Genomic DNA, 27,743 nt, shown 5'->3' on the forward strand with positions numbered 1-27,743 from the left:
CCAGGACACAGCAGGACCCAGAGCTTTGACTCTGACTGGTGTAGGGAGGCAGCTCCAGGTGCTGATGTCCCAGGGGTCCAGGGAGTGGCAGAAGACCCTGAACAGCCCCCTGGGGCACTGGCTGCTGTTGACAATGGGAGGCAGAGGGGAAGGGGACAGTGGGGGGCACCAGGGAGCCCCAGGGCCCTGCAGCTGGCCAGGCCCTGGCTGTTACCCTGCTCCTTCCCTAGGACAGGGCTCACCTGCCAGAAGGTGTAGGGTCACAGGTACACGGTGGGGACAATGGGTTCCCACAGGTTCTGAGCATAAACTGGGGATGAGAGCAGAGTGGAGGCAGAGCAGAACCTGCACCCCACAAAATAATCCACCAGCCCAAAGCCCTGGAGCTTAATCCCTTTCTAGGCCAGCTAAGGGGCCGTGGGGCTTCCCCCAAGCACCAAGATGGGGAAACTGAGGCAGTGACAGCTCCTTTCTCTGTGTCATTTCCTGGGCCATCCCTTCCTCAGACCCACAGCTCAGCTCCAGGCCTGGGGCAGCGGCAGTGGGAGATGCCAAGCTCAGGGATCCTTGCTCTCCTCATCCTGCTGCTCAGCCCCATGGAGCAGCTCTGCCCCACAGCACCAGCCCAGGGGGGTCTTCCAGCAGCAGCCTGGAACAAGGCACAGGGCTGTGGGCACAGGGGTGTACCCCACTGGAGAGGTGCCCAGGGAGGGGGTGTCCCCCATGTGAGGGTCCCACCTGCATGGGGACAGCAGGACTGAGGGGCTCTGCACCCCCAGCCTCACTGCAGGTATACCCTGGCAACTGCCCCACACCAAGGCCAGGGACCCCTTTTCGTCCTTCCTGCCATGCCTGGGGCACAGGGCAGGGCAGGCAGGGTGGCCGTGCCCTTTCCCAGCAGCAGGAAAGCAAACAGCAGCAGGAAGCTGGGAGCAATAAACCAGGTGAGATCTGTGCCAAGAAAGCTGGTACCTGCACAGGTGGGGTGGGGACCCTGGGGAGTTGCTGCACCCTTCGCTGTGGAGAAGCAAAGTGGAGCCATGGAGACCAATCCCAGTAAATTCATAACCTGTTTAATGACAGTTCAATTGCTTTACATGAAGGTTACAGCGTGCTCCATGTTTGTTTTCCATCACATGACACCTGCGATACAACGATGCCGCAGACTTTTGTCACGCAGCTCTGGGAGGACCCTGTGCCCGAGCCAGTGCCCACGGATCACACACACTGACACATCACCTCAGCTCTGCCCTTTTCTCTCTTGAGCAGCAGGTGACAGTGACAGTAACACCCTGAGACACCTGCACACACCCACCTGCACACGGATACAACTGGGAGCCCCTGCCTGGCAGCAAGGCAGAGAAGGTGGCAGCACTGGGCTGACAGCGAGCTCAGGGTGAGCAGCCCGTTCCTGCCATGCTCTGCCACCAACCGTGTGGCCACAGAACAGCCCTGGCTGGCAATCACTAACCCTGGCCTGGCAATCACTAACCCTGGCCTGGCAATCACTAACCCTGGCCTGGCAATCACCAGCCCCCCTGCCAAGTGCAGTAAGAGAAGCCACCACGAGCCAACCTCCTCCCAAGGCAGACAGAAAAGCGAGATGTAGACACAAGATGCACTTTGGGAGAGTCCTTGGCAAGAAGGGACAATAGTGGGGGACAGAGCAATGAGGAGCTACCCCTGCTGTGCAGCTGGGAGCACTGGGCAGTGGCTGCAGTGCCCAGCTGGCACTGCCCACCCCACAGCACTGCCACTCCCCCCAGCATCTTCTGGGACTCCTTGAAGTTCCCCCATCACAGGGGGAGAGGCAATTCCACTCCTGTGGAGTCCCAGGGCACTGGGGAACCCAAACATCACCACACTCACCATACACCCTAGCTGGGTGCCCTGCTCCCTCCTGCTCCAGAACGGGCTGAGCCCTCCTGTGCACCCCCAGCCCAAGCACCTCCACCCTCCCAGAGGAGAAAGCAGTGTGTCCTGGGGGTCTGCACAGCGCTATTTAGCAGGAGGCAGTCCACAACAAGAAAACCCACAGCACAGCCACCAGCCTCCCCAGCTCCCCTGAACGGCCCTTTCCCCAGGTGATGACACCCACAACACACCATTTCTTCCTGCAGGTGACCCTTTACTTCAAACCCATTCCTCACTTGAATGATCCAACTTAATTTAAACTCCTGGGTGCTTTGGGGTGCTCCCAACCCACAGTGATGTGGAACAGTGGCCACAAGTGGAACAAACAACACAAGACAGGCCCGGGGGTGACTTCAAACCATGCTTCACATCCCATGGCCAGAGCTACACTAAAGCAGTTGCACTCAAACAGTGTTTCAGAAACTCCATGGTAATTTAATTTTGGTGGCAAGTGAGACTGTGAGATGACAAAGGGGCCTGTGGGCCTCGGAGCTGCCAGGGGGCTCCCAGCACCAGCTCCTCACCAGTGGCTCCCAGTGTGTGTGACACAGGCACAGCAATGCCAGCCTGATGCCAGCACCAGCTCCTCACCAAGTGGCTCCCAGTGTGTGTGACACAGGCACAGCAATGCCAGCCTGATCCCAGCACCAGCTCCTCACCAGTGGCTGCCAGTGTGTGTGACACAGGCACGGGTGTGGTGGCACACGTGGTCCAGGCTGTACTGGCCTTCTCACACCTTGGCTCACCCTAAGGATACTGGTGGGACTGGGGACAGACAATCATATTCCTACCACCTGGTTTTAGGGAAAGAAGGGAAAGCAGACAAAACAACAAACGAAAAAAAAAGCAAGGGAAAGCATTACTTATGCAATCTACAGGGAGAAGACAAGTCTATATACACAGCCAGGGAATTGCACATGGGAACAGGAAGCAATGCTGGGAGAGGGCAGGAGGCAGGCAGGGCCTGGGCAGGCACAGGCACAGGTCAGATGGAACAGGCTGTGCAGCCTGACAGCTTCTCTTAAATTAAAAGCACCACACACACACACACAGAGCATTTCTGATACACCCCATGGGCGCCAACACCAGCCAGAACTCTCGTCCCACACAACCTAAAAACCCCAAACCACACACCAAAACTCAACAGCAGGGCCCTGTGTGGGACTTGGAGATAACAAAAAAGCAATGCTGCAGCCCTGCTTCAGGAGAACCTCTCTTCCAGCCAGAAGAGGCCCTGCTCACCCCAAAAATCATATCTTTAGGATTTATTTTTTTTTCTCAAACACATCCCAACTGCTTTTGGCCTCATGGAGACTCCAGAGCAAGGCATCCACACAACAGCACCAAAGGAAGCTCCACATGCACAGGTGGTTGGGTGGGTTTCTTTTTTTATAAAGTCCTTGCTTCTGCTCTCTGGTAACTCCCAGGATCAGCCCAGAAGATGAAACAGCAACTGCAGAACTTCCCGAATCTGCTCCCTTAGAGGTGAAGCTTTTTCAAGTCTCCTCCAAAGTCTAGAGCCCCAAAGTGTATTTGTTCAGAGGCAGCTGTCAAGCATGCCCAAAAAAATCAAGCTGTCTTATGGAATGATCATGTCAAGTACTACAGTACCTGTCTGGGAAAAAATGAAAAAAAAAGGAAAATAGGCAGTTCTCCAGTTTCTTCCTGGAATGGGGATGCCAGGCTACGAACAAAGCCCTTAGATGCCCAACCTGGAGCTGTGCCCCTCGCAGCAGCTGTACCGGAGCAGCCTGGCTGGCTCCTGCCTCCAGAGATGGCACTCTGGGACACAGAGCAGCACGTCAAACCCCTTCCCACAGCAGCAAGGACAGGCTCCTCTCTCGCAGGAGGCACACCATGGCAGGGGGGATGGCCTCAGTCCAGTCTCAATGGTCCATGTCACACGAGTCCTGCCCAGCACCATCCCGACGGCCGGAGGACGCAGGGTTAACATTGCCCTTGTACCCGTTTCCCTTAATGAAGGATGAATCCAATAACCTTTGGCAGTTCCCTCCCCTCCCCACCCCATCCCAAATACTGCCCAGCCCTGTGGGTCACAAGCACATATTTAATGAGCTGGGTCCTCCTGCAGTCCCACAGCTCTCCCTCCCCTTGGCTGGGCTCCGGAGGTCCATGCACGCCGAGGGAGTGGTCTGATCCTGGAATGTCAGGCTGTAGGTTCCCGGGGCACAGGGAGGGCATTTATCGTATCCTGGTGAAGAGGTTGAGCACAGATACAGACTCCTGACAAGGGAACACAAAGCAGGGGGTGAATAGCTGTTACTCCACATGCTTCTGGGTTGGTTTGTTTTTAACCTGGTATCTCTAGCTCAGGGCAAGACTCCAGCTCACAAATCAAAGTCCAACACCATAAATATTCCCATGGGTTTGTTTCAAACGGTAGCATGTGCACAGCTGGTCAGAGTGCCATTCCCAGAGCGCTGCAGGCAGGTGTACCCCAGAGATGGCAACAACTGGGGGACCCCCAGGATCAACGCCAGCTCGCCCCAGTCCCTTCCTCCAAATCCCTCTGCCAGGGATCCAAGAAAGCTCTCAGAGCATCAGACACAATCTGCTTTTGGTGATGCCAAGTTATCACTGGCAGAATCCATGATCCCATTTTCATCCAAACCCCCATTTTGAGCAGTTCTGTAAAGAACCTGGGGATAATCATGGAATCACAGAATGGTTTGGGCCTCAAGGGGCCTTAAAATTCATCTCCTTCCACCCTCTGCCATGGGTTGCTCCAAGCCCTATCCAATCTCGCCTTGGATCTTCCAGGGATCCAGGGGCAGCCACAGCTGCTCTAGGAAACTTGTGCCGGGGCCTCCCCACCCTCACAGGGAACAATTCCTTCCCAAAATCCCGTCTAAGCCTGTCCTCTGGCACTGGGAAGCCATTCTCCTTGTCCTGTCCCTCTAGGCCCTGGTGCAAAGTCCCTCTCCAGCTCTCCTGGAGCCCCTTTAGGCACTAGAAGGAGCTGTAAGGTCTCCCTGGAACCTTCTCTTCAGCAGGACACCCCCAGCTCTCCCAGCCTGCTGTCACCCGAGGGCTCAGCTGCTCTGCTGTGCTCAGCAGCCCTGGACCAGCCTAGAGGGATGTTGTGTCACACCAGCCTTGGGCACAAAGGGCAACCTTTTACTTAAATCTCAGCAAAGTTGAATCCTTCACTGCCCCAGCCCTTGATCTGCAGGAAGGGATCAGGGAGGAGGCAGCAGAGCAGAGCCAGTGTGGCCTGAGGTGCCCCAGGCAGCTGCTCCATGCCTGGCCTTACCTTTGTCGAGCGAGTTTTACTGAAGACGTTCCAGAAGCGTAAGGTTTCGTCTCCAGCTCCTGTGACAATGGCCTCCCCATCAGGGGACATTGCCTAAGGACAGGACAACAACCTTTAGCACCTGTCACATTTTTGAGGTTTGAAAACAAGACCTAGTTGGAATGCAGGAGAGATTTAACTGTCCTTCCTATTCGTGGTAGAAGCCAGCTACCTCCACTTTCAGGTGCCTCAGCAGCCTCAGGGGCAATTTGGGCCCTGACACCTTATGGTGCAGCTGTGGAACACATTGTGGGAGTGTTGTGGAAAGAATATTTGTGCTAAGAAATCCAAGCCATGTGTAACTGAGGCTGTTCCTCCCAGGATTATCAACCTGCCTGAAGGCAGGAAGATGATCTGACTGGATTTTCTGGCTGTATTGGTTACTTACATTGGGATCTACCTCCCAAAACATTATCAGCATTTGTCAGCTCCACCATGAACTGCTGACACCACCATGTAACAGTAACAGCAGATATGAGATGGATCAGGATTACCCACAACAAATGCTTAATTCCCTGGGCAGCAGTCATCAGTGAAGAGGTGTGAAGTCCTCTGGGAGCAATGAGAGAAGCTTGTGTTTCATAAAATCACAGAATCCCAGAATGCTTTGGGTTGGAAGGGACCTTAAAACACATCTCATTCTGCTCCCTTCCACTGTCCCAGGCTGCTCCAAGCCCTGTCCAGCCTGGCCTTGGACACTTCCAGGGACCCACGGGCAGTCACAGCTGCTCTGGGCAATCTGTGCCAGGGCCTTCCCATCCTCACAGGAAGAATTTCTTCCCAGTATCCCATCTAACCCTGCCCTGTGTGAGTCTGAAGCCATTTCCCCTTGTCCTGCTATTCCAGATCTTTTTCTAAAGTCCCTCTACAGCTCTCCTGGAGCCTCTGAGGCACTGGAAGGTCTCCCTGGAGCCTTCTCTTCTCTAGGCTCAGAAGTTTTCTTAGAAGAAAACTCAGATGTTTCCTTAGGAGAATTTGGCAGGCTTTACTATCATTAACAAAGCCTCACATTTCCATAGCAGCAAATCCAAGTGTCCCTTGCAGGCACAGAAATGTGTCAGAGTTTTGCACTGCTCATGGGGAGCGTTCACATTCCCGCCCAAGCAGCTTATGGTGCCACTGGCACTGCTGCTTTGGGTGCCAGCTGGGCACACCTAAGCCAGGTGAGCAGCTGGAGCCACGGCCACCACTCACCAGGTACAGGACTCGGTAAGAGTGCCCTGTGAGCTTTGCTACTTGAGTCAGCGAGGGGTATTTCCAGACGAGGATCTGGTTCTGAGAGTATCCATGGGTGCTCACCTGAAAGGGAAGAGGGGAACATGAATCATACAATCATGCAATTGTTAAGGCTGGAAAAGACCTCCAAGATCATCAAGTCCAACAGTCTACAGACTACACCACTGCTCTGGGCAGCCCATTCCAGTGCCTGACCACCATGAAGAAATTTAAACCTCCCCTGGTGCAACTTGAGGCCGTTTCTTCTTGTGCTTGTCACCTGGAAGAAGAGCCTGAATTCCACCTGGCTGCACCCTCCTGTTAGAGGAAGAGAAGGTGCCCCCTGAGTCTCTTTCTTTGCAGGCTGGATCCCCATAGCTGCTCCTCAATAGCCTTGTGCTCCAGCCCCCTCCCCAGCTCTGTTCCCTTCTCTGGACATGCTCCAGCCCTCACTGTCTTTCTTGTTGTGAGGGGCTCAAAACTGACCCCAGCACCTGAGGTGCCTCAGCAGTGCCCAGAGCAGGGGGGCAGTCACTGCCCTGGTCCTGCTGGCCACACCCTGGTTGGTACAAGCCGGGATGCCCTTGGCCTCCTTGCCTACCTGGGCACACCTGGCTCATGCTGCCCACACTCCCCAGCACAGGGAAGGACTCACCAGCTCGTTGGCGTGTTTGGACCAGGCCAGGTTGCACACCTGGGAGCCGGTGTCGATGCACTGCAGGGGCTGTCCTGTCAGCGTGTTCCAGAAGCGGATGCAGCGGTCGGCTGTGCCCCCCCCTGAGGCCAGCAGCCCGTGCTGGTGTGGGGACCAGGCAATGGCCTTGACTGCTGCCAGGTGCTCTGTGTATTGCTGGACAGGACTCAGGCTGGAGTGATTCCAGACAAGGAGCTGGCAGAGAGAAGAGACATGATCAAACCTGTGCATCAGTCATGTGTCCACTACACCCACGAGGCACAAGGGGACTGATGAGGCCAGTTGGGCAACAAGCTGACTTCCCATAGCTCTGCTCAGACATGCACAGCTCCACTCTGCACTTCACAGAATCATGGAATGGCTTGGGTTGGTTCAAGCTCATTTAGTTCAAATCCCTGCCAAGGGCAGAGACACCCTTTAGTAGACCAGGCTGCTCTCAGTCCCATCCGACCTTCAGGGATGGGGCAGTCACACCCACCCTGACACCACACTCAGCTGAGGAGTGTCCTACCCCCAGGCCATGTGGCAGGAACAGGCCCTAAGATAAGGGAATAAATCTAAAGAAGCAGTGACACTGAAGGGGGCCTCAGACCCTGCTGTTGTCTTTCTGGCTGTATCATTCCAGAACACATCCAGAAATCTGCTCAGCTCATTAGGAGTTATTCTGAGCAGGAGGAACTCAGTCCAACCATGCTGTCACACAGGCACTGGGCACATTCCCTACCTAGCAACCCGCTCCAAAGGCCTTGGAACCTGCTTTTTTGTGACAGATGCTTCTCCCATATGGTGCTCAGTGAGCTGCAAGCCTGTGCTCCAGGTATGAGAACTCACAGAGCTCTACCTCAGCTTCCTGCTGCATACAAACATTACTGCAACAAACGTGACCATACACTACCCAAACAAAGCCAGGAAGGGCAGCTTAGCAGTGGCTTTGTTGAGCTCAACCCCCTGAGCCAAGCTAGAGATTTAATTAGCCAAATACAGAAACAAAATTAAACTTGCCTTTCTCATTTTATTAGGAAGAGAAGACTGAGTAGAAGCTTAGCATGATTTATGTTTGGTCATGGTCCAACAACCAAAACAAAAGTCCTTTTCAGAGAGGCCAAACATCCTTAAAGAATCACTGAACCATTAAGGTTGGAAAAGACCTTTAAGATGGAGTCCAACCTTTGACCTAATCCCATCGTGCCCAGTAAACCATATTGCATATCCACTTGTTTTTTGAACACTTCCAGGAATAGCAACTCCCCCACTGCTCTGGGCAGCCTGTTCCAATGCTTAACCACTCTTACAGTGAAGAAATTTTTCCGTAAGCACAGAATCATACAATGGCTTGGATTGGAGGGGACCTCAAAGCCCATCTAGTTCCATCCTTTGCAATGGGCAGGAACACCTTCAACTAGACCAGGTTGCTGCACATCCTGTCCAGCCTGGCCGTGAACACCTCCAATGATATAATAACGTCCAACCTGACAACATTTCCCCTCGCCCTAGAAAGAAAGGGGTGTGACATTTCCCATGAGCCCCTGGAAGGAATGTACCTTATTATCGTTGCCTCCAGAGGCCAGGAGCTGGTGGTCCGTGGACCATTTGAGCCCACAGACCTCCTGCCTGTGTCCCTGGAGCCGGCGCTCCGACTGCAGGGGCGGCGTGCGGATGTCGCGCTGCAGGATCATCCTGTCCCGGCTCCCGGACGACAGCTGGTCCGCGTTCCACGCCAGGGCACCTGCACCAGGGACAGAACCTCAGAGGTGCTCCAGGAGCCACTGATGCTGCAGAACACCTCTGAGGTCACCAAGTCCAACCCTCAACTCAGCACCACTGTGACGGTGTTCACAGCGGCTCTTGGATAAGGGAGTCAGATCTTCGTCTCTTCCATGTTTCAGAAGACTTATTATTTTATGATATATATTACATTAAAACTATACTAAAAGAATAGAAGAAAGGATTTCAACAGAAGGCTAGCTAAGAATAGAATAGCAAAGAATGATAACAAAGGTTTGTGGCTCGGCTCTCTGTCCGAGCCAGCTGGGCTGTGATTGGCCATTAATTAGAAAAAAACAACACGAGACAATCACAGATTGTCTGTTGCATCACACAGCAGCAGATAATCAATATTTACATTTTTCCTCCTGAGGCCTCTCAACTTCTCAGGAGGAAAAATCTTAAGGAAAGGATTTTCCATAAAAATGTCTGTGACACACCACCGCCACGTTCACCACCAAACCATGTCCTTGAGTGCCACATCCCCATGACTTTTAAACACTTTTCAGGCATGATGACTTCACCACTGCCTGAGGCAGCCAGTTCCCATGATTTGTAACCCTTTCTGTGAAGAAATTTTCCCATTATCTAATCTTAACCTCCTGTAGCACAACTTGAGGGCACACCCTCTCATCCCTGGGAGCACAGCCCAACCCCCACCTGGCTCCACCCTCCCGTCAGGAGTTGTGCAGAGCCACAAGGTCCCCCTGAGCCTCCTTTTCTCCATATTGAGCCCCTCCAGCTCCCTCAGTTGCTTCTGGTGCTTCAGTCTCTTCCCCAGGTCTGTACCCTTCTATGGACATGCTCCAGCCCCTCAAAGTCTTTCTTGTTGTGAGAGATCTAAAACTGACTCCAGGGTTCAAGGGGGGACCTCAGCAGTGCTCAGCACAGAGGGATGGTCACTGCCCTGGTCCTGCTGGCCACATTATCAAGTCCAACCTTTCCAGTCCTGCAGCAGTTGGTAAGCAAAATGCAGCCATCAGAGCTGCCACGGTTTAAAAAAAAGACCCTAACAAACCTCAAAGCACTCCTTGCAGACCTCCTTTACATCCACTCTCGGGAGTCCTACATCAGGGCACAAATAGAGGTTCCCTGAAAAAACTGACTGCAGGTATTACCAACCTCACTTCACAGTGCAGTAAAGCACAGAAACATCTTGGAATGTGCATGGATTTCCCAAATCTCGCCCCAGAGCTTAGATTCACAACATCTCCGAGTAGAAAAAACCAGCCCTCCAAAAAAGGGAACTGGAAATCTCAGAGTGAAGCTGCCAGCAGAGCTGAAACTGGAAGCCAGCAGCAGCGAAGAGATGTTGTAACCAAACCCAAAAAGCCTCAAGCAAGGAGGAAACACCTGCTGCAACACCCAACCACCATCACACCGAGATCAGAACAGCAGAGTTATGGGATGATAATATTTTGAACCTGCTCAAGAGGACAGCAGGGGATAAATATCAATCCTGGTACTCTGAGTTCCCTATTTCCAGCAGATCCCTGGCTAACAAAGTTCCATCAGGAAGAAGTGACCCCTCAGAACCCTCTGCTTCCCCACTCCTTACCAACTCTGGCTGTGTGTCCCTCCAGCATGGAGAGCTTCTTTCCTGCAGCTGCATCCCAGATCTGTACAAAGCCCTTGTGAGTGCCAACGGCCACCAAGTTTCCCTGCACAAACAGAGAGCCAGGATCAGCACAGCCAGGAAGCACAGGCAGAAAACTGAAAGTTGAGGAGAAGACTTGACATAAATCCCACAAGATGGAAAGCATCCAGAGTTCTTCCATTTGACATGTTTTTCCCTACTGAGAGGCCCAAGCAGCCTGTCTGGAATATATTTATTGTAACATTTTATTGTCAAGAGCTGAAGAAGCAAACTGGCTCCTTCTCCCTCCCACTCCTCTTAGCAACGCCTGGAGAACCTCAAGATACAAGAGGCTGCTCTCCATCCCCTCCCTTTTAGCAGAGAAAAACCAGCTCAGGGAGCTAACTACAGCTATGATGACAATGACTATGTGCCCCATGTGTCAGCTGTCCCTGGTGACAGTGTCATACTGACCCGCTCTGACCAGCCCACGGAGGTCACGGAATCGCCTTCCACAGAGAGGTCGCACAGCCGCGTCACCTTCAGAGAGAGGAACGGGGTAAGGGACGTGGCTTTGTCACACTGGCTGTCCCACAAACCACAGCTGTGCTTGGGATAGAGCGTGACAAGTGCTGAAGCCCTCACACAGCACATTCCATAGCCCCAGAATGCTGGAAAAACCCTGGAAAAACCCTACATCGAGGGGCAATTCAATCTTCAGACGCTCATGACCATTACCTGACTCGTACAAGCACTCCACAGGTAAACACAAGTCCCAAGGCCAACGCTGAGGACGTTAAGAGAGGACCAGTCCACCAGGTTCAGGTAGAAGTCGTCCTGCAGCTCTGGGGCATCCAGCACTTTGAAAGGAATCTTGGAGATTTTCCGAGTTGGTTTTCGAGGTGATCTTAGCAGCTTCTGACTGTTTACAAAAACAGATAAAAAAACAACTACAGGAATCTGCACATCACAGCAGATGGGAGGCACAGGTGCAGCCACTCTTTATAGAGCACTCTGAAGTTTCTATAGAAATGCAGACACAAAAAGGCTGCACAACCCTTTTTCAGCAGCAAGACTGGAAAGAATTAGGTTCTGCTCCTACAAAGGAGCTATGAAGTAAATTGATTACTGAGAGCTGACCAAGACATGTCAAGCACACAGACAGGGTGGGCATCTGAAGACATTCTCAGAATTTGACTGTTTTATTTACTATCTCTCCAGATTTCCAAACCAAATTCACATTTATTTTAGAGTTTCAGGCAGAAGTCCTAGAGAACCCCACTGAACCCTCTGTCCCCTCTATCCCAGCCCTTCCCTTCTTTTAGTTTGCAGAGGATCAGTGTTACCTTTTGTTGCTGACAGGAGACAGGGAATAGGGTGAGACCTCGTTGCCATCATCTGGGCTGGAGCGTTTTGTGCTGAGTGAGTACTGCATAAAGAAACACCAGGTGAGGACCCTGCTATGCCCGAGGCCTGGGGCATCACTACCAACGTGCACTGCTGCCAAGCTAATTCCAACATCCACTTTTTCCTTTCCCAGGTGCTCCAAAACCATACAAAACCCCTCAGCAACACTCCAAGTCCAACAGCCTGATTTGGCCACTCACCACGCTGCCCAAAAGCCTGGCTCACACAGCTTTCCTGCCAGCACAAACACAGGAAGCACACTGCTTGCTGCACACTCAGGTTCCCTTTGCAGGCCACATTTGCTCTCAACAGTTTATCTCAGCCAAGCCCCAACACCAACTCACTGCAGAGCAGCCAGGCAGAGCCCTGTGCTCTGTTCCTGTGCCCCACACACAACCCCCACTGGTGCTAATGCAAGTAACCAACTCACAGTGAAGAGGGATTTCTTCTCTGGGGTGGATGGCTGCAGCCTCCTGTCCTCTGTCTGGGGGTCCTGCACCTTCTCAATCCCTGCTCCCAAGAGTTCATTCTTCAGCAAGGCAGAGTAGGCAAGGCCATCTGTAAACCCAAACAGGCACAGAGCAGAGAGCTCAGAGCAGGAATAGCAGGGAGTATCAGGATCATGTGTGCCTGACCTGGAGAAGGGAAGGCTCCAGGGAGACCTTAGAGCTCCTTCCAGTGCCTAAAGGAGCTCCAGGAGAGCTGGAGAGGGACTTGGGGCAGGACCTGGAGGGACAGGACAAGGGGGAATGATTTCCCACTGCCAGAGGGCAGGGATGGATGGGATCTTGGGCAGGAATTGTTCCCTGTGAGGGTGGGCAGGCCCTGGCACAGGGTGCCCAGAGCAGCTGGGGCTGCCCCTGGATCCCTGGCAGTGTCCAAGGCCAGGCTGGACAGGGCTGGGAGCAGCCTGGGACAGTGGGAGGTGTCCCTGCCATGGAGGGGTGGAAGGAGAGAGGCTTTAAGGTCCCTTCCAACCCAAACCAGTCTGGGATTCTGCAACTTGTACTCTCACAGAGTCTCTTAATAAGCCTGGGCCCCCCATTTAGAATCAAGATGTGTAGCAAGTTTCCCCTCCTTCCACTCCTTCAGGAAAGTGATTTCATGACACAGTAAACAAAGGCATAGACTCAGCCTCTTGCATCCAGACACTCATCAAAAGCAGTGAGCTGGTACTCACTCATGATGTGGGCATTTCCCAAAACACCAGCATGAGTTTTGGCATAAGCATGAGAGTGCCAGTATGGCCTTAACCTCCCCAGCAGTTTGCACTCAGAGCTCTGGGCACTGCCAAGCAGTAGAAGGGTGATCTCACCTTTGCCAGTGTCTGATGTAGCATCCTTTGCTTTTCTGTTTTGGCTTGGTGATTTTTCATTTTCCTGAAATGGAGAAATATGCCATCACCATAGAGAAACCTGAGCGTATATGGTGGAACAGCAACTGCAGGGAGCATGGTGTTTGAGAACACACTCAGTGGAACTCTTGTGGGGCAGCAGAAGAGCATGGTGCAGGAGGTAAGCAGAGCAATCATGTCAGCCATAACAAAGGTACCACTCCCTTGGTTCCAAGGCTGAGCTGTAGGAGAAGGGAGCAAAACTTACATTTATTCTGTGGAAGTTGATGCTCCAGTTGGCCCCAGCTCTTGAGGGAATGAATCTGTCACCATGCTTACTAGGAGAAGACATTGGAGAATTGGAAGGTGTCAAGGTTCTTCTTATCTCTGCTACCTGAATTAAAGAAAAAAAGACATTGACCTTACCCTTGTCAAGCCCCAGAGTTGGTTAGTTTGTTAGGCCTCAATTTTTTATGGTACACCTGCAGTTGCTGAGTTTATGTATTAAAAAGGTATTACTGAACTCCACAAAAATATCTTCACCCCTTTTTGCAATCTGAACTGAGGTCATATATTCAAAAGCTCTCTTAAAGTGAAGCTATTTGGGTATTCATAGAACAGCTGAGGAGTTCACACCTGCCCACAACCCAACAAAAGACTGTGGTTTGCTTTGAGGAGGTGCCAGGCCTTTCAAAAGCTCCAGGAAAACAGTCACAAGTGAGACAGACAACATAACAATGAGCCTGAGCCCATGCGTACTCACACAAGGCATTGTGTTCTCATTCTGTATGTTGATTTGCCGTAGGAGACGTCTCTCATAGTCCTGATCCATGGTGGGAATGGCTGCAGAGATCAGCCAGCTCAGGAATTTCTGTTTGTGAAGTCCAAGCAGTAACTAGTGTGCTGCAACAGACAGGAGAGAACAACAAAATGTTACACTCCTCCCTGCTGAAACAGCCTCTCCAAAGTCTCCTAAGCCTGTTCTTTGAACTTGAGACCACTTTTCCTATGCAGAGCATTGGTGCCAAACTTGTGTGTCACTGAAGAATGCAGGCAGTATTTTGTGTCTGACAGGACCTCACCCCACCTGGAGCAGGGACTGCCCTGGGCCCTGCAGCAGAATTTGGCAATCCTTCAGAACATGGGCACGAAGACTCCAGGAACCTGCAGCCTCTCCTGTCCAGGCACTGGCACTGCACAGAGAGGTGTGGCTGCCCCATTCATAACAGTGTTCAAGGCCAGGTTATATGAGCTTGGTGTACTGAAGGTGTCCCTGCCCATGGCAGGGGGTGGAATGAGATGGGCTTTAAGGTAATTTCCAACCTAAAACACTGTGGGATTCTGTGATCCCACTGCTCAGGTCAGGGGCACAGGAGCAGTGCTGGAGGTGGGATGTTTTTAGCCATGTCAGAAGTACTGCAGACTTTTAACACCACCCACTGGAGGAACACACAAGGCACACTAGGCATCTAGTAGTCCCAGTGAACATTCCATGTCTGATGCCTGCACTATCCCAAATCCTCCTCCTGGCTGGCACAAAGCTTGCTCACTCACACAGCTATACAATCTATAAGCAACATTAACATCATTTAAGCACATATTTTAAGCGTATATTTTAGGACAGGACTGCTTCATAGCTGATATTTGCCTGGTAAATTAACATGTACATCAATAAAAAATAGATGAGCTGACACTTGCGTGAGAATACACAGCCACTACCCTTGCCAAGCCCCAAGGGCAGAGAGCAGCACCCCCAGGGTCCAGCCTTACCCATCACACACCTTGAGTGCCTTGTCCACAGCTGACATGGGCACAAAAACACCAGAGGAGACATCAAGTTGGTCTTTCAACCCAAGATAAACATATCCAAAGGCAAAGGTACACCTAACACATAAGCAAATTCCCAAAACACACAGGTATCTGGAGGCAGTGCAGAACAAAAAGGGATTTTCATTCCTGTTATTGCATAAACATTTATGGCACCTGGCCAGAGTCCCAGCTGCACAAATGGAGGCGCCTCGAGATATAAACTTGTGGTAAAATCCCCGAGGCAACTGCACACAAAGCTGGGCTGGGAGGAGGCTGCCCAGGGAGCAGCTGCACAGTGCCCCACTCAGGGACAGCCCTAGAGTGCCCCACTCAGGGACAGCCCTGCACAGTGCCCCACTCAGGACAGCCCTAGAGTGCCCCACTCAGGGACAGCCCTAGAGTGCCCCACTCAGGGACAGCCCTAGAGTGCCCCACTCAGGACAGCTCTGCACAGTGCCCCACTCAGGGACAGCCCTAGAGTGCCCCACTCAGGACAGCCCTAGAGTGCCCCACTCAGGACAGCCCTGCACAGTGCCCCACTCAGGACAGCCCTGCACTGCCCCACTCAGGGCAGCCCTGCACAGTGCCCCACTCAGGACAGCCCTAGAGTGCCCCACTCAGGACAGCTCTGCACAGTGCCCCACTCAGGGCAGCCCTGCACAGTGCCCCACTCAGGACAGCCCTAGAGTGCCCCACTCAGGACAGCCCTAGAGTGCCCCACTCAGGACAGCTCTGCACAGTGCCCCACTCAGGACAGCCCTGCACTGCCCCACTCAGGACAGCCCTAGAGTGCCCCACTCAGGACAGCCCTGCACTGCCCCACTCAGGACAGCCCTGCACTGCCCCACTCAGGACAGCCCTGCACAGTGCCCCACTCAGGACAGCCCTGCACTGCCCCACTCAGGACAGCCCTAGAGTGCCCCACTCAGGGACAGCCCTACAGTGCCCCACTCAGGACAGCCCTGCACTGCCCCACTCAGGACAGCCCTGCACTGCTGCCCCCAGGAGCCACAGACCTGCCCAGGGCTTAGCAGTTAAAAACTGGGGCGAGTCACCGAGCTGCCAGGGGTGCAGCAGTACATGCTGCAGTTCAGTAAGATGTGATGAACTTTCACAATACTCTGTGAAATAAGCTTGAAAACAAGGCAAAGCACACAGACTCCACACTGCAGAGCTGATGGCCCTGCACCTCAGAAAGGTACAGGAAATGGGGTGATATCAAGGTGGTGATCACTGGGGTTCCACAGGGCTCAACCTTAGGGCCAGCTCTCTCAAATGTCTTTGTAAGTGACTTGGGGGCCGGACTGGAAGGTCCTGAGTGGGTTTGCTCAGGAGGAACTGCTGACATTCTCAAGGGTAGAGAGGCCACACACAGAGACCCTGACAAATGTGAGGGGTGGGAAATCCCCAGCCATGTGGTGTTTAACAGGGCAAGTGTCAGATCCTGCCCTGGGATGGGGCAGCCCTGGGTGCAGGGACAGACTGGGGATGAGAGGCTGGAGAGCAGCGCCCTGGGAAGGGCCCTGGGGGTCCTGGTCAGTGCAAGTTGGATCTGAGTCACTGCTGGGTCCTGGCAGCCCCAAGGGCCACCCTGTGCTGGGGGCACCAGGCCCAGGGAGGGATTGTCCCACTCTGCTCTGCCCTGGGGCAGCCTCAGCTCCAGTGCTGGGGGCACTTTGGGCACCACGAGATCAGAAGGACCCAAAGCTGTTGGAGAGTGCCCAGAGGAGGGACACGGAGCTGGGGAAGGGCTGAGGAGCAGCTGAGGGCACTTGGCTCGTTCAGCTGCAGCCCAGGAGACTGAGGGGAGGCTCCTCGGGGGCTGCAGCTCCTCCCCAGGGCAGGCACAGGGGCAGGGGCTGAGCTCTGCTCTGGCACAGGGACAGGAGCCCAGCAAGGGCTGCAGCTGTGCCAGGCCTTGGCATGGAGCTCAGGGCAAGGTTCTGCCCCCCGAGGCTGCTGGGCACTGCCCAGGCTGCCCAGGGAATGGTGCCAAGGCTGCCAGAGCTGCAGGAGCTCCCAGGGCTGCTCAGGGTGGGGCTGTTGGGGTGGCTGGGCAGGGACAGGGCTGCGCTGATCATTCCTGTGGGTCCCTCCCAGCTCAGGAGATCCTGTGGTTCTTTGAGCTATGCCATTTTTCAGTACCAAAACTTGGACTTTTTACAAATGCTAAAATGCTTTTCTTCCTTAACATTAAGCATGCCAACACTTTTACAGGAGCATCCCTGAAATAGAAGTCAAGCTGGTTCTGATCACACCTGCTTACCTCTACCACCTCCTCCCCCAAGCTTTTCTCTTTTTTAATTTAACACATTACTCCCATATGTTCTTTCAGCGTCAAAACTGGAGAAAGCTCCCAAATTTAACAGAGATCAGCTTCCACCAAATGAAGCAGAGTCAGAGACGACATAATTGCAGTGAAAAGTTAGAAAAGTCTGTGATGCTATTAATAAAGCAGATTTAGAAAATAAAAATTAGTGCATGCCATATCAAACACTCTCCCTCGTTTTGAAGTTTACTTACCACCACCCTCACCGACCCACAAGCTACCAAATGTGTGTCTCAAATGAAACAGTCCAACAAAATGGTCCCTCCCCCCTTTTCTTTTTTTGGGGTGTTGTTGTTTTAACACCATGAGTAAGAGAGCTCAGCCTGCAGAACCCACACGAGGAGCGTGATCAGCCAGGGAACACCACACATTTGAAGTGTCCTCCCAAAATGGCTCAGCACAGCATTCGTGAGATCCAGATCCAGTTACACAGCAAAGAGACATTTTAAATTCTGCATCTGAAACACATTTGACTATCGAGCTTTCCAGTTGCCATCTGCCCAAATTTCACCTACAACTTTCACTGAGAAACACAGCACAGATTGTTCAACACAGAGACTGCAGAGGCAGAACACAGCAGTGAATGTTCAGCACCTGAACAGTGAGATGTTTTCACCCTAAAACCTGTGCCACTAACAAGGCCAGGGAGCACCTCTGGTTTGTAGGATGCTCTTGCTGTCTCTATATTTGTCCATGGGAAGCGAGTCCATTTCCCCCAAATCAGGTACAAAAGGCTTTGCCAGAAGGACTTGGGGTGAGAGCTGCTGGACATGAGCTGGTGTGTGCCCAGGTGGGCAAGGAGCCATGGCCCATGGCTGGTGTGAGGCACAGTGTGGCCAGCAGGAGCAGGGCAGTGACCATCCCGTGTGCTGGGCACTGCTGAGGCCCCACTCACATCCTGGTGACAGCTCTGAGCCTCTCACAAGAGGGCTGGAACACGTCTGGAGAAGAATGGAGCTGGGGAAGGGGCTGGAACACCAGGAACAGCTGAAGGGAAGCTCAGCCTGGAGACAAAAGAGGTTCAGGGGAGACATTCTTGCTCTCCACAACTCCCTGACAGGAGAGTGCAGGTGGGGGTCGGGCTCTGCCCCCAGGGAACAAGGGACAGGACAGGAGGAAACAGCCTCAAGCTGTGCTAGGGGAGGTTTGGGTGGGACATCAGGAGGAATTTCTTCATGGAAAGCATGATCCAACACTGGCACAGGCTGCCCAGGGCAGTGGTGGAACCCCCATGCCTGCAGGGATTTAACAACTGTGTGGATGTGGCACTTGGGGACATGGCTTAGGGGTGACCTTAGCAGTGCTGGGGGGATGCTTTGAGTTATGTTAGAGGCCTTTTCCAAACTGAATGATTCTGCAAGCCAATGATATGTGGGTTTGAAGTTCCCTTTAAGCTGAAGAAATAAAAGATCTTGAGGAGCTACATGTGTTACATATTCTTCAGACACCATTTTGTCACTAATTATGCAGTTTATGCTTGGAGAAGAAAGGTGGGATTTGGTGGAAGGGTTTGGATTCTGTGACAAGAATCTGTATTCTGACTTTGTTTGTCATGCACCTTCTGTCCTGTCTCTGAATTGGCTGCATTCTCTCACAGCTCATTACCTTCAGAACAATACTTACAGGCAGAGTTGGGGTGCTGAACAAGTGCCTTTTGTTCTTTTTATTGACCCAACCTTCATGCATTCAAACACAAAAGTGTTTTTTCTTGGTATGGCATGTTTTTAATAAGCCAGCATGCAGAACACCAGGCCTGGCACGGAAACAAGGGCAGTAATTTTGCAAAATTATTTCTGTGGTTTGAGGCAGGCTGTACCTGTTTGGATTCTCCAGCACACACTGAAGGAGGTGTAAGAGATGCAGGTTGGTTCTGTCAACTCAGACATGCTCAGCTCAAGCAGTTCAAGAGCTGGATGATTCCTGACTCTTTTTTATTCCAGAAATTGTTCATCTGCCTTCTCTTCTGGAAGGTATTTGGGTGGGTAAGTGTTTAACACAAGAAGGGCTGATGAAAGTGAGAGACTTGGAATACCAAGGACAGGATGTAAATGTAAATGTAGATGTAAAGCTGAATATATTTCCTAATTTACACTGGGCCAAAGAGGAGGGGTAAAGGATGCCTTGGTAACTTAAATACCATCAATGTTATGTTGATGCTTTATTTTGAACCATCTCAAGTCTGAAAAAGGTTGCCTGGAGCTTTTCTTACTAGTAAGTCCTAAATAGACCCCAAATTTATAGTCAGCAGGTGCCTACCCACACCCAGAGATGCTGCCTGCTCTTTGGGCCTGTATTAAATGGCAGAGGCTTTAAGGTAAAAACACATCACTACTCAGGTGTTGAATGTTTCCAAGCTCTCTGGAATGGTCCCATCATTTGCTAAGGAGAAAAACTACACAAGTACTTAGTCCTCCAAGTTATGACCAGCAGGCTCAAAATCAAACCTGGATGTCCTGCTTCCCCACATCCAAAATATTAATCTTCTTTTGATTTGACTAAACCAAATCACAGTACTTGCAAATCAATAAGGCAAAGCCCTCAGCTGGCAGCAGAAGTGGCAGTTCCTCTATCCCTGGCAGCCTCCTCATGCCAGCTCCAGGTACTGACCACCCAAAAAGCCTAACCTGGCCCCAAAGGGTTGATAGGTCTGGCTGGTTTAGAAGGCATCTCCTCCTCCTCAGCCTGGAGTACTGCAGACTATTACCAGTTATGGATTCCTTTAGAGGCTTTTGAACAAGCAGTAAGGGAAAAAAGTTAAAAAATACCACCACCAACAAAAACCAGGCCATAGGTTTGAGCTGTGCAACAGTCAAGACTATCAGGAATGCACTCATGCCAAGGCTTCACAGGACAGCCTCCGGGAATGAGCAAAATAAAAATACTCTGTGCTTGGCCAAGCTCAGGCAGAGCTTGTCCACATTTAACCCACAGGAACATTACACCAACCAAGCACACCTTTCCAGGAACTGGCCTCCCTCCAAATCAGCAATAGCACCAAAAGTTAAAGTTGTGCGTTTTACCAATATTTAGCTTTTTAAAGTTACAAGGATATAATCTGTTACCCAGCAATTTATTAGGGTATAGTGTGAGAAGCATTTATTAAATCATCTATTTACCCCTATGCAATGGGAGCAGCTAAAGCTTTATTTCAACACCAACTACAACTTCTGCTGCCTTGCCCTCATCAAGGAAGCACATTCACAGCTTTGTATGACAGAGATCACACTAATGACAAGTAAAAATTACTCAGTGTTATGGTGTCAGATGGGATCTTCACCATTTGTCCTCACACTCCTGAAGATGCAACACCACCAAAATCCAGGATGTTGGAACATGGCAAGAGCCATCACACCACAGCAGTATTCTTCAGAGCATAGGATGTAGGTGACTGCTCTTCACTGAAGGTCCTGCAAAATTCCACATTGTTCTGCCTTTCCAAAGCATCTTGCTGAGCACCTCCTGCCCTGGGCACTCAAACACCTTTATGCACTCACTGCCCTCAGCCCTACAGTGCCCCTGTTCCAAAAGTGCCAACTCTTAGTGACCAGCAATCCACACAAACTGAACTGCAGCTTCATTTGAAAGCAGAGGGTTCAAGGGCAGAGCCAGAACACTGACTGCATCTCCTGGCTGCACTCAGGCACTCAGTCTGGGACAGGAGAAGCTAGAGATGTAAGTGAAATGCACAGTGATCTGTGCCTCCCTTCACTTCCCACAGCAGAAAACATCTCTCCTTCCTCACAGGCAGAAAATATTCCCCCTTCCGCACAGGCCCAACCTGCAATCCAGATCAGAGGTGACAAACATTTGACCTTCTGTACCTCCACCTGCACTCACAGACAAGCTTCAAGACTTTCCACAGCCCTCCATGATAACTTCAGAAGCTCAGGTAAAGCTTCACCTCCACCATCCCAAAGTGATGCACAATCCCACCACAATGACAGAGAAACTCTGACTAGCACACCACAAAAATTTAGGGCACTCTGCTGGCCGAGGCTGCAGGAAGCCTGCAGGAGCCAAGGATGCAATGCTCATGACACAGAGCTCTGCTTGTGGCCTGGACTGTCACGAGCCAGCAGAAACTCGGGGTTGAAAGACCTTCAGAAAACAGCAAAATCTGTCTTTGGAAGGGTCTTTAGCAAAGATAAACACTGGCAGCACTAATCACAGAATCCCAGACTGGTTTGGGCTTGAAGGCACCTTAAACCTCATCTTCTTTCACCCCCTGCCATGGCAGGGACACCTCCCACTGCCCCAGGCTGCTCCCAGCCCTGTCCAGCCTGGCCCTGGGCACTGCCACGGATCCAGGGGCAGCCCCAGCTGCTCTGGGCACCCTGTGCCAGGGCCTGCCCACCCTCACAAGGAACAATTTCTTCCTAATGTCTAATAAATCTTCTCAATACACCATTACAAATCCAAGAGGTTTTCACCAGGATTTTTGTATACATAACAGTTGCTCTTAAATGCAAGTAAGTGCTCCTCGAAGAGGCCACTCCACAAAGCCCATGAGGAACATGACACTTGCTGCCCCTCACACAGATGATGTTCAGGCATCACCATTGCTTTCAGTACAGATGTTTTTTCTAAATCCCTTTTTTCTCCACAGCTAAAAGAAAAATAAAAAGTGAAGATGATAGTCAAGTCTGTACTCCACAGACCAGTCTATTTTCAACCTTTCAACTAAAACTCAAATACAAGAGATGGCAACTACAGCAATCAGAACCAGCAGCTGCCCCACTGGTGCAGCCACACAGCAGCCAGGCCCCTCACTGAGGGGTTCCAAATTTGCCTCAGCCAGTTTTTAATAAGTCAGGAGAATTATAGGGTTGCTATTTTACCTTCATAAATGACGTTTTCATTCAATACACATCCCACTGCAGCTTACCATTGTCTCTTGGCAGCGCAGAGCTCATCCAAGCAGACATGACAACCACGCACTCAGCAGGGGATTTCTCAGAAAATCACCACTATTAAGCCTCCTTTTTATTGCTTGCAGGTGGTGATTATTTCACCTTTTCACCATGATGCTCTGTAAATAAGAGGGACACACTTGTTCCCAGGGATACAAAATACAGCATGAAGCCCTCAGCAGCACAGGAAGCCTTGCTCTGGGAAAAAAAGCACCACACACGGGGTCACTTTGATGGCACCTCTTTCCCGTGGGCCAAAAGGCCCCTAATTAACAGGAAGTCTCCTTAAAGAGCTTTATCTGCTACAAAAGCAAAACAAACAGGAGGCAGCAGCAGGAACACTCCTGTTTCAGAGATGCAGTAATTGGCCAAGGCACCTGGTGAAGCAGCACCTGCAGCCCTGGCTGTGCTGGCTGGGGATGCTGCAGGGGCTGGGGTGAAGAGCAGGCTCAGCTCCAGCAGATCTGGCCTGAGAAACACCAAGTGCTGAGCGAGTTCTGCTGCTTCCATTTGCCAATGGAAGAGGCTCCTGCTGGTCCCCGTGTGCTCAGGCAGCACAGCCCAGAGCCCCATCCCTTCTGCAGGGGCTGGGGGCTCATTCCTGCACTGGGGAAGGGGCTGGGTGTGATTTCCCCAAGGTACTTCTTGCCAAGGAAAGGACATGTACAAATCTTACAATGTTCTGCTTTGAGATTTCATCTCAGTCCAGGACATAAGCAGTGCCAAACACGTGCCTCTGACAAAGCAGGGCCTGATCAAACCCCACAGTTATCTCCACACTGCCTGGCCCCCAGAACTCCCCTCAGATACAGAAGCTGAGCTCTGGTAGTTGCTGGCCTCCAGAGAGGGACAGTTACAGCCACAGCACTTCTGTTTCCACCCTCACCTGGAGGCAGTTTTCCTCATACAAACATTTTGTACAAGTCACTGGACAGACAGGAGAAACAAAGGTTCTGCTTTCAACCAGTGACACCTATTTTGGTAATCACCTAGAAGACATTGACTTATTTGATTATTCTGTGTAGATTCAAAGAATCATTTAGGTTGAAAAAGCCCTCTAAGACCAGAGTCCAACTGTCCCCTCAGCACTGTCAAGGCCACCACCACTAACCATGCCCCAGGTGCCAGATCCACATGTCTGGTAAATCCCTGCAGGGATGGGGACTCCAGCACTGCCCTGCACATCCCAGTGTTACAGGGAATCACAGGGTGGGACAGGTTGGAAGGAACACAGAGATCATCTGGTCCCACCTCCCTGCTTAAATAGGGTCATCCCTCAACACATGGCACAGGATTGTGTCCAGACACTTCTGGAATATCTCCAGTGAGGGACACTGCGCTCCTTCCCTGGCAGCCTGTTCCAATGCTCAGTCACTGCACAGGGAAGTTCTTCCTCAAATTCAGGTGGAACTTCCTGGCTATGAGTTCCTGCCCCTTCCTCTTGTCCCATTGCTGGGCCCCACAGAGCAGAGCCTGCTCTCTGCTCTGAGCCCTCCCTGCAGGCACTGAGAGAGGATGAGGGCTGAGGTCCCCTCTCAAGGCTGAACAGACGCAGCTCACTGAGCCTTTCCTGAAGAGAGACATGCTCCAGTCCCTTCAGCATCTCTGCAGCGTTCACTGGAGGACCTCCACATCCCTCATGTCCAGAACTGGACACAGCACTCCAGATCTGCCTCAGCAGGATCAGCTCCCTGGCACTGCCCTTCCCAAAGCACAGCAGGATCTCCCTGGCCCTGGCACAGATGGCTGCCCAGGAACAGCCTGCTGTTCACAGCACACCCAGGGCTCTCCGCAGCTGCCCCAGCAGCTCAGAACAGCCTGCACTGGGCTCACTCCTCCCCAGGTGAGGATCCTGCACCTGCCCTTGCTGAAGCTCTGACAGTTCCTTCCTGCCCTGCCCTCCAGGCCCCTCTGCAGGGCTGCACAGCTCTGGGGGGATTGGCCACTGCTCCTGCTCTGTGTCAGCAGCTCAGGAGGCACCAACTCCTTCATGCAACCACTGATGGACGAGTTAAACAACACTGGGCACAGGACTGAACCTGGGGGCTGAGAAAAAGGAAGTGGGGATGGACAGAGTGAAGTACTTAGATCTTAGGTAAGTTTTTAAATAAATTTTTACATGTCAGTCACTCCAGACTCAAAGAGGACTGACTTATGAGCAGAAAAAAAGGACAAGAAAAGGCTACAGAGTCTGCATTTTATAACAACTTACAGAACCTTCACGGCTTTTTGTTTGCTTCTGTTTAGTAGTTTATATTCTCTGTCTAAGCACATTTTTCATACGGCTACTGACTTTAATAACATTCAGTTTTCCTTTAAAAGATCCACAGAAAACTGTTGTCCAATTATCTTGTACTTCCCAGTGGGTAAAGACAGCTGAAAGCAGCAGTTTTAGAGATACACACCCTGGTAAGGCTTCCAGTAAAGGAGAAGTCAGTGCTCTATAAGCAAAGGTTAAAAATTCCCCAGCAGCCCAGTCCACAGAGCATCACTGAAAGGTCAGGCATCCAAACCTCTGCTTCATCAGAACACCTAAAGTACTAAAGGTGCAATGGTGTCCTGGTCAAACTACAAACGTAAACCACAGAATTTACAAAACATGACAGCCTCAGTCAACAGCCCCACAAAACTCTGCTTCTGTATTATAATAATACAACCAAAATCAGACTAACACGAGATTACAGAATCCCACAATGGTCTGGGCTTGAAGGGACCTTAAACCTCATCCCATTCCATCCCTGCCATGGCAGGGACACCTCCCACTGTCCCAGGCTGCTCCCAGCCCTGTCCAGCCTGGCCTTGGATCCAGGGGCAGCCCCAGCTGCTCTGGGCACCCTGTGCCAGGGCCTGCCCACCCTCACAGGGAACAATTCCTGCCCAATATCCCATCTAACCCTGCCTTCTGTAAGTGGGAAGCCATTCCCTCTTCTCCTGTCCCTCCAGGCTCTTGTACAGAGTCTCTCCATCTTTTTTGTCGGCTCCTTCAGGTTCTAGAAGTCTGCAGTGAGGTTTTGTTGCACACAGCACAACTGCTCTCTGAAGAACCTTCAGCACAAAACACTGGGCTGTTATCATTAAATACACACAGAAAGAATTAGCACCTCACAAAAAAATGGGCACAAAGCCTTCAAGAGAGCTACAAATCAAGAGAAAACAATCCTCCATGCCATGAACCCAACAACACCTTCCCGAGGTGACGCCAATGTGACCTGACAAAACCTCCCTGCCCCAGCAGAACCTTCTCACCACCTGAGGACCTTCAGTTCAGGCTGATCCTGCACACAAATCCCACGTGCAAAATGTCACCAACAGGTTACAAACACCCTGATGAAACACACAGCGATAACGAGCTCCCCCAGACCCATCGGGTGGGCAGGGGCACATCCACCGAGCTGCACTAAACAACAGACTGCTGGCCGAAGTTTCTGCTGCTGCTTGGCAGCTCCACACCACTGAAATCTCTGTCACCGTTTGTGTTATCAACTTGATCAGGAACCCAGAGTTAATCCAGGCTCCGTTTTTTGCGTCTTTCCCCAGCGGGCGAGGACACACGGACCGAGCAAAAGGCTCACACCGCGAGCTCCCAGGTGCTTTGCACAGCCCCGGCCCCGGCTGCAGGTGCGGGATGCCCGTTACCAAACACACCGGAGCGTTGGGGCTCACCGGCCCCGCCGTGACGGGGCACAGACCGCCCGGGCCCGCAGGAACCGGCACGGACCGGGCCCATCCCCGGCCGCAACGGGCGGGGAGGGAGAAGCGGGGCTGCTCGGGCACCGGCTGCCGAGGGACAGAGAGAAGGAGAAAGGGACTAAACGAGGCAAGGCAGCCCCAGCCCCGCCCGGCCTGGCCCGGCCCCTCCGCACAGCCCAGCCCGGCCCACAGGCCCGGCCCACAGGCCCGAGCCCCCGGAGGAAAGTGCGGCGCCCAAGGCTGCCGCAGACCCCCGCCTCGCCGTGCCGTGCCATGCTCCGCACCGTGCCCCGGGCGCTGCCCCGGCCGTACCTGCTCCGGTGCCGGTGCCACCAGCCGGCCCGGCCCGGCCCAGCTCCGCCTCCTCCGTCAGCACCCGCCGGCCCCGCCGCTGCACAACATGGCGGCCGCCCCCGCCCCCCGCGCGGGGCACGACGGGAGCGCGCCCCGCCCGCCGCTTCGAACACACACAGGAAGCGGCGGCGCGCGGCGCCATGGCAACGGCCCCGCTGACGTCACCGCCGGGACATGACGTCATGGCCGGTCCCGGTGTCCGTGTGTCCGTCCCTGTTGGGGCTCTGAGGGGCCCTGGGAGTCCTTAAGGAGGCCCTTGGGGGCAGCTCTTGGGGCCTTGGAGGGTTCCTTCGGTCGCTGGGTGTGTGTTTGTGTGTTCTTGGGTGCTTGAGGGAATTCTCTTGGTCCTTGAGGGGCTTTAGGAGCGCGTCTGGATCCCGGGAAAGGACTCACCGTGTCCCTGAGGGGCTCCCTGAGTCCTTAACGGAGTGCTTGGGTCTTTGGGGGGCTCCTTAGTGGGAGTTTCTTGGTCCCTGCGGGGCTTCTCTGGGGAAGGGTTTTGGGTCCTTAAGGGGCCTCTTGCGTTCTGGGGGTTGTTCCTGGCCCCTCCAGAGGGCCTGGGGTTCCTGTGCCCCCAGACATTGTCTGTGACTCAGTGTAGGACCCCCCAGGACCCCGCAGGGTGGCCGTGCCTCCCCCATTCCTGCTCTCTGGTCCCCATTGCTCTTCCCAGAGAGGCGTGGGGTGAGTGGGGGAAGCCAGCTGTGTGTCCAACCCCTCCTGGGAGGGCACTGGGGCAGGGGTGGCTGCTCAGCCCCACATGGCCTGGGAGGAGCGGGGGCAGGTGCTGCAGGAGGACTCTTGGCCCTGTGCCCTTCTCAGCACTGCTGGAACCCCCCAGTTCCTGCCCATGCCCACAGAGGGGGCCCGGGGTGCCTGTGGGGGGCAGAGGGTGCCTCCCCCCAGACTGCTCTGGTGACACCAGTGACCATCTCACTGTTACCCTGCACAGGACAGCCACCCATTCTGGCCCTACTGCAGCAATGCAGCAAGCTGCATGCAATCCCTGATATTAACCTTGGACTCCTGGGTTATCAATCATGCAGCTCAGCCTCCCATAACAATCAAGTCTCTCTTTAAGGCTCCCTTGTATGTTATTTTCAACAAGAAACACCTGATAGCTGCAGTCCTGAGAAGGAATAAAATCATTCATAGAATACCCTGAGCTGGGAGGGACCCACAGGAATGATCAGTGCAGCCCCTGTCCCTGCAGAGCCACCCCAATACCCCCACCCTCAGCACCCCTGAGAGCTCCTGCAGCTCTGGCAGCCTTGGCACCATTCCCTGGGCAGTGCCCAGCAGCCTCGGGGGGCAGAACCTTGCCCTGAGCTCCATGCCAAGGCCTGGCACAGCTGCAGCCCTTGCTGGGCTCCTGTCCCTGTGCCAGAGCAGAGCTCAGCCCCTGCCCCTGTGCCTGCCCTGGGGAGGAGCTGCA

General features: G+C 52.8%; 1 protein-coding gene across 1 annotated transcript; it reads right to left on the reverse strand.

Annotated features, from left to right (window-relative positions):
* Window positions 1-1,051: 1,051 nt before the first annotated feature.
* Window positions 1,052-26,375, reverse strand: FZR1 (fizzy and cell division cycle 20 related 1). Its single transcript, XM_059489749.1, has 14 exons — window positions 26,267-26,375; window positions 13,980-14,119; window positions 13,485-13,610; window positions 13,199-13,262; window positions 12,314-12,441; window positions 11,823-11,905; window positions 11,215-11,398; window positions 10,951-11,016; window positions 10,459-10,561; window positions 8,678-8,862; window positions 7,098-7,331; window positions 6,422-6,526; window positions 5,189-5,281; window positions 1,052-4,158 (listed from the first exon to the last, which is right to left on the reverse strand). The coding sequence occupies exons 2-14, from the start codon at window positions 14,046-14,048 to the stop codon at window positions 4,117-4,119; spliced, it is 1,482 nt and encodes a 493-aa protein (XP_059345732.1). The 5' UTR covers window positions 14,049-14,119; window positions 26,267-26,375; the 3' UTR covers window positions 1,052-4,116.
* Between the last annotated feature and the right edge of the window lie 1,368 nt (window positions 26,376-27,743).

The sequence above is a fragment of the Ammospiza nelsoni genome, chromosome 27, assembly GCF_027579445.1.
Source record: "Ammospiza nelsoni isolate bAmmNel1 chromosome 27, bAmmNel1.pri, whole genome shotgun sequence".
In the NCBI taxonomy this organism is placed as follows: Eukaryota; Metazoa; Chordata; class Aves; order Passeriformes; family Passerellidae; genus Ammospiza; species Ammospiza nelsoni.

Coding starts and splice junctions, on each gene's coding strand:
- FZR1 (XM_059489749.1), bottom strand. CDS start 14,048: ATGGATCAGGACTATGAGAGACGTCTCCTACGGCAAATCAACATACAG. Junction 7,332..8,677: donor CTGGAGGCAACGATAATAAG/GTACATTCCTTC, acceptor TCTCTCTGCCAG/CTCCTTGTCTGGAATCACTC. Junction 4,159..5,188: donor GTAAAACTCGCTCGACAAAG/GTAAGGCCAGGC, acceptor TTCCCTTGTCAG/GAGTCTGTATCTGTGCTCAA.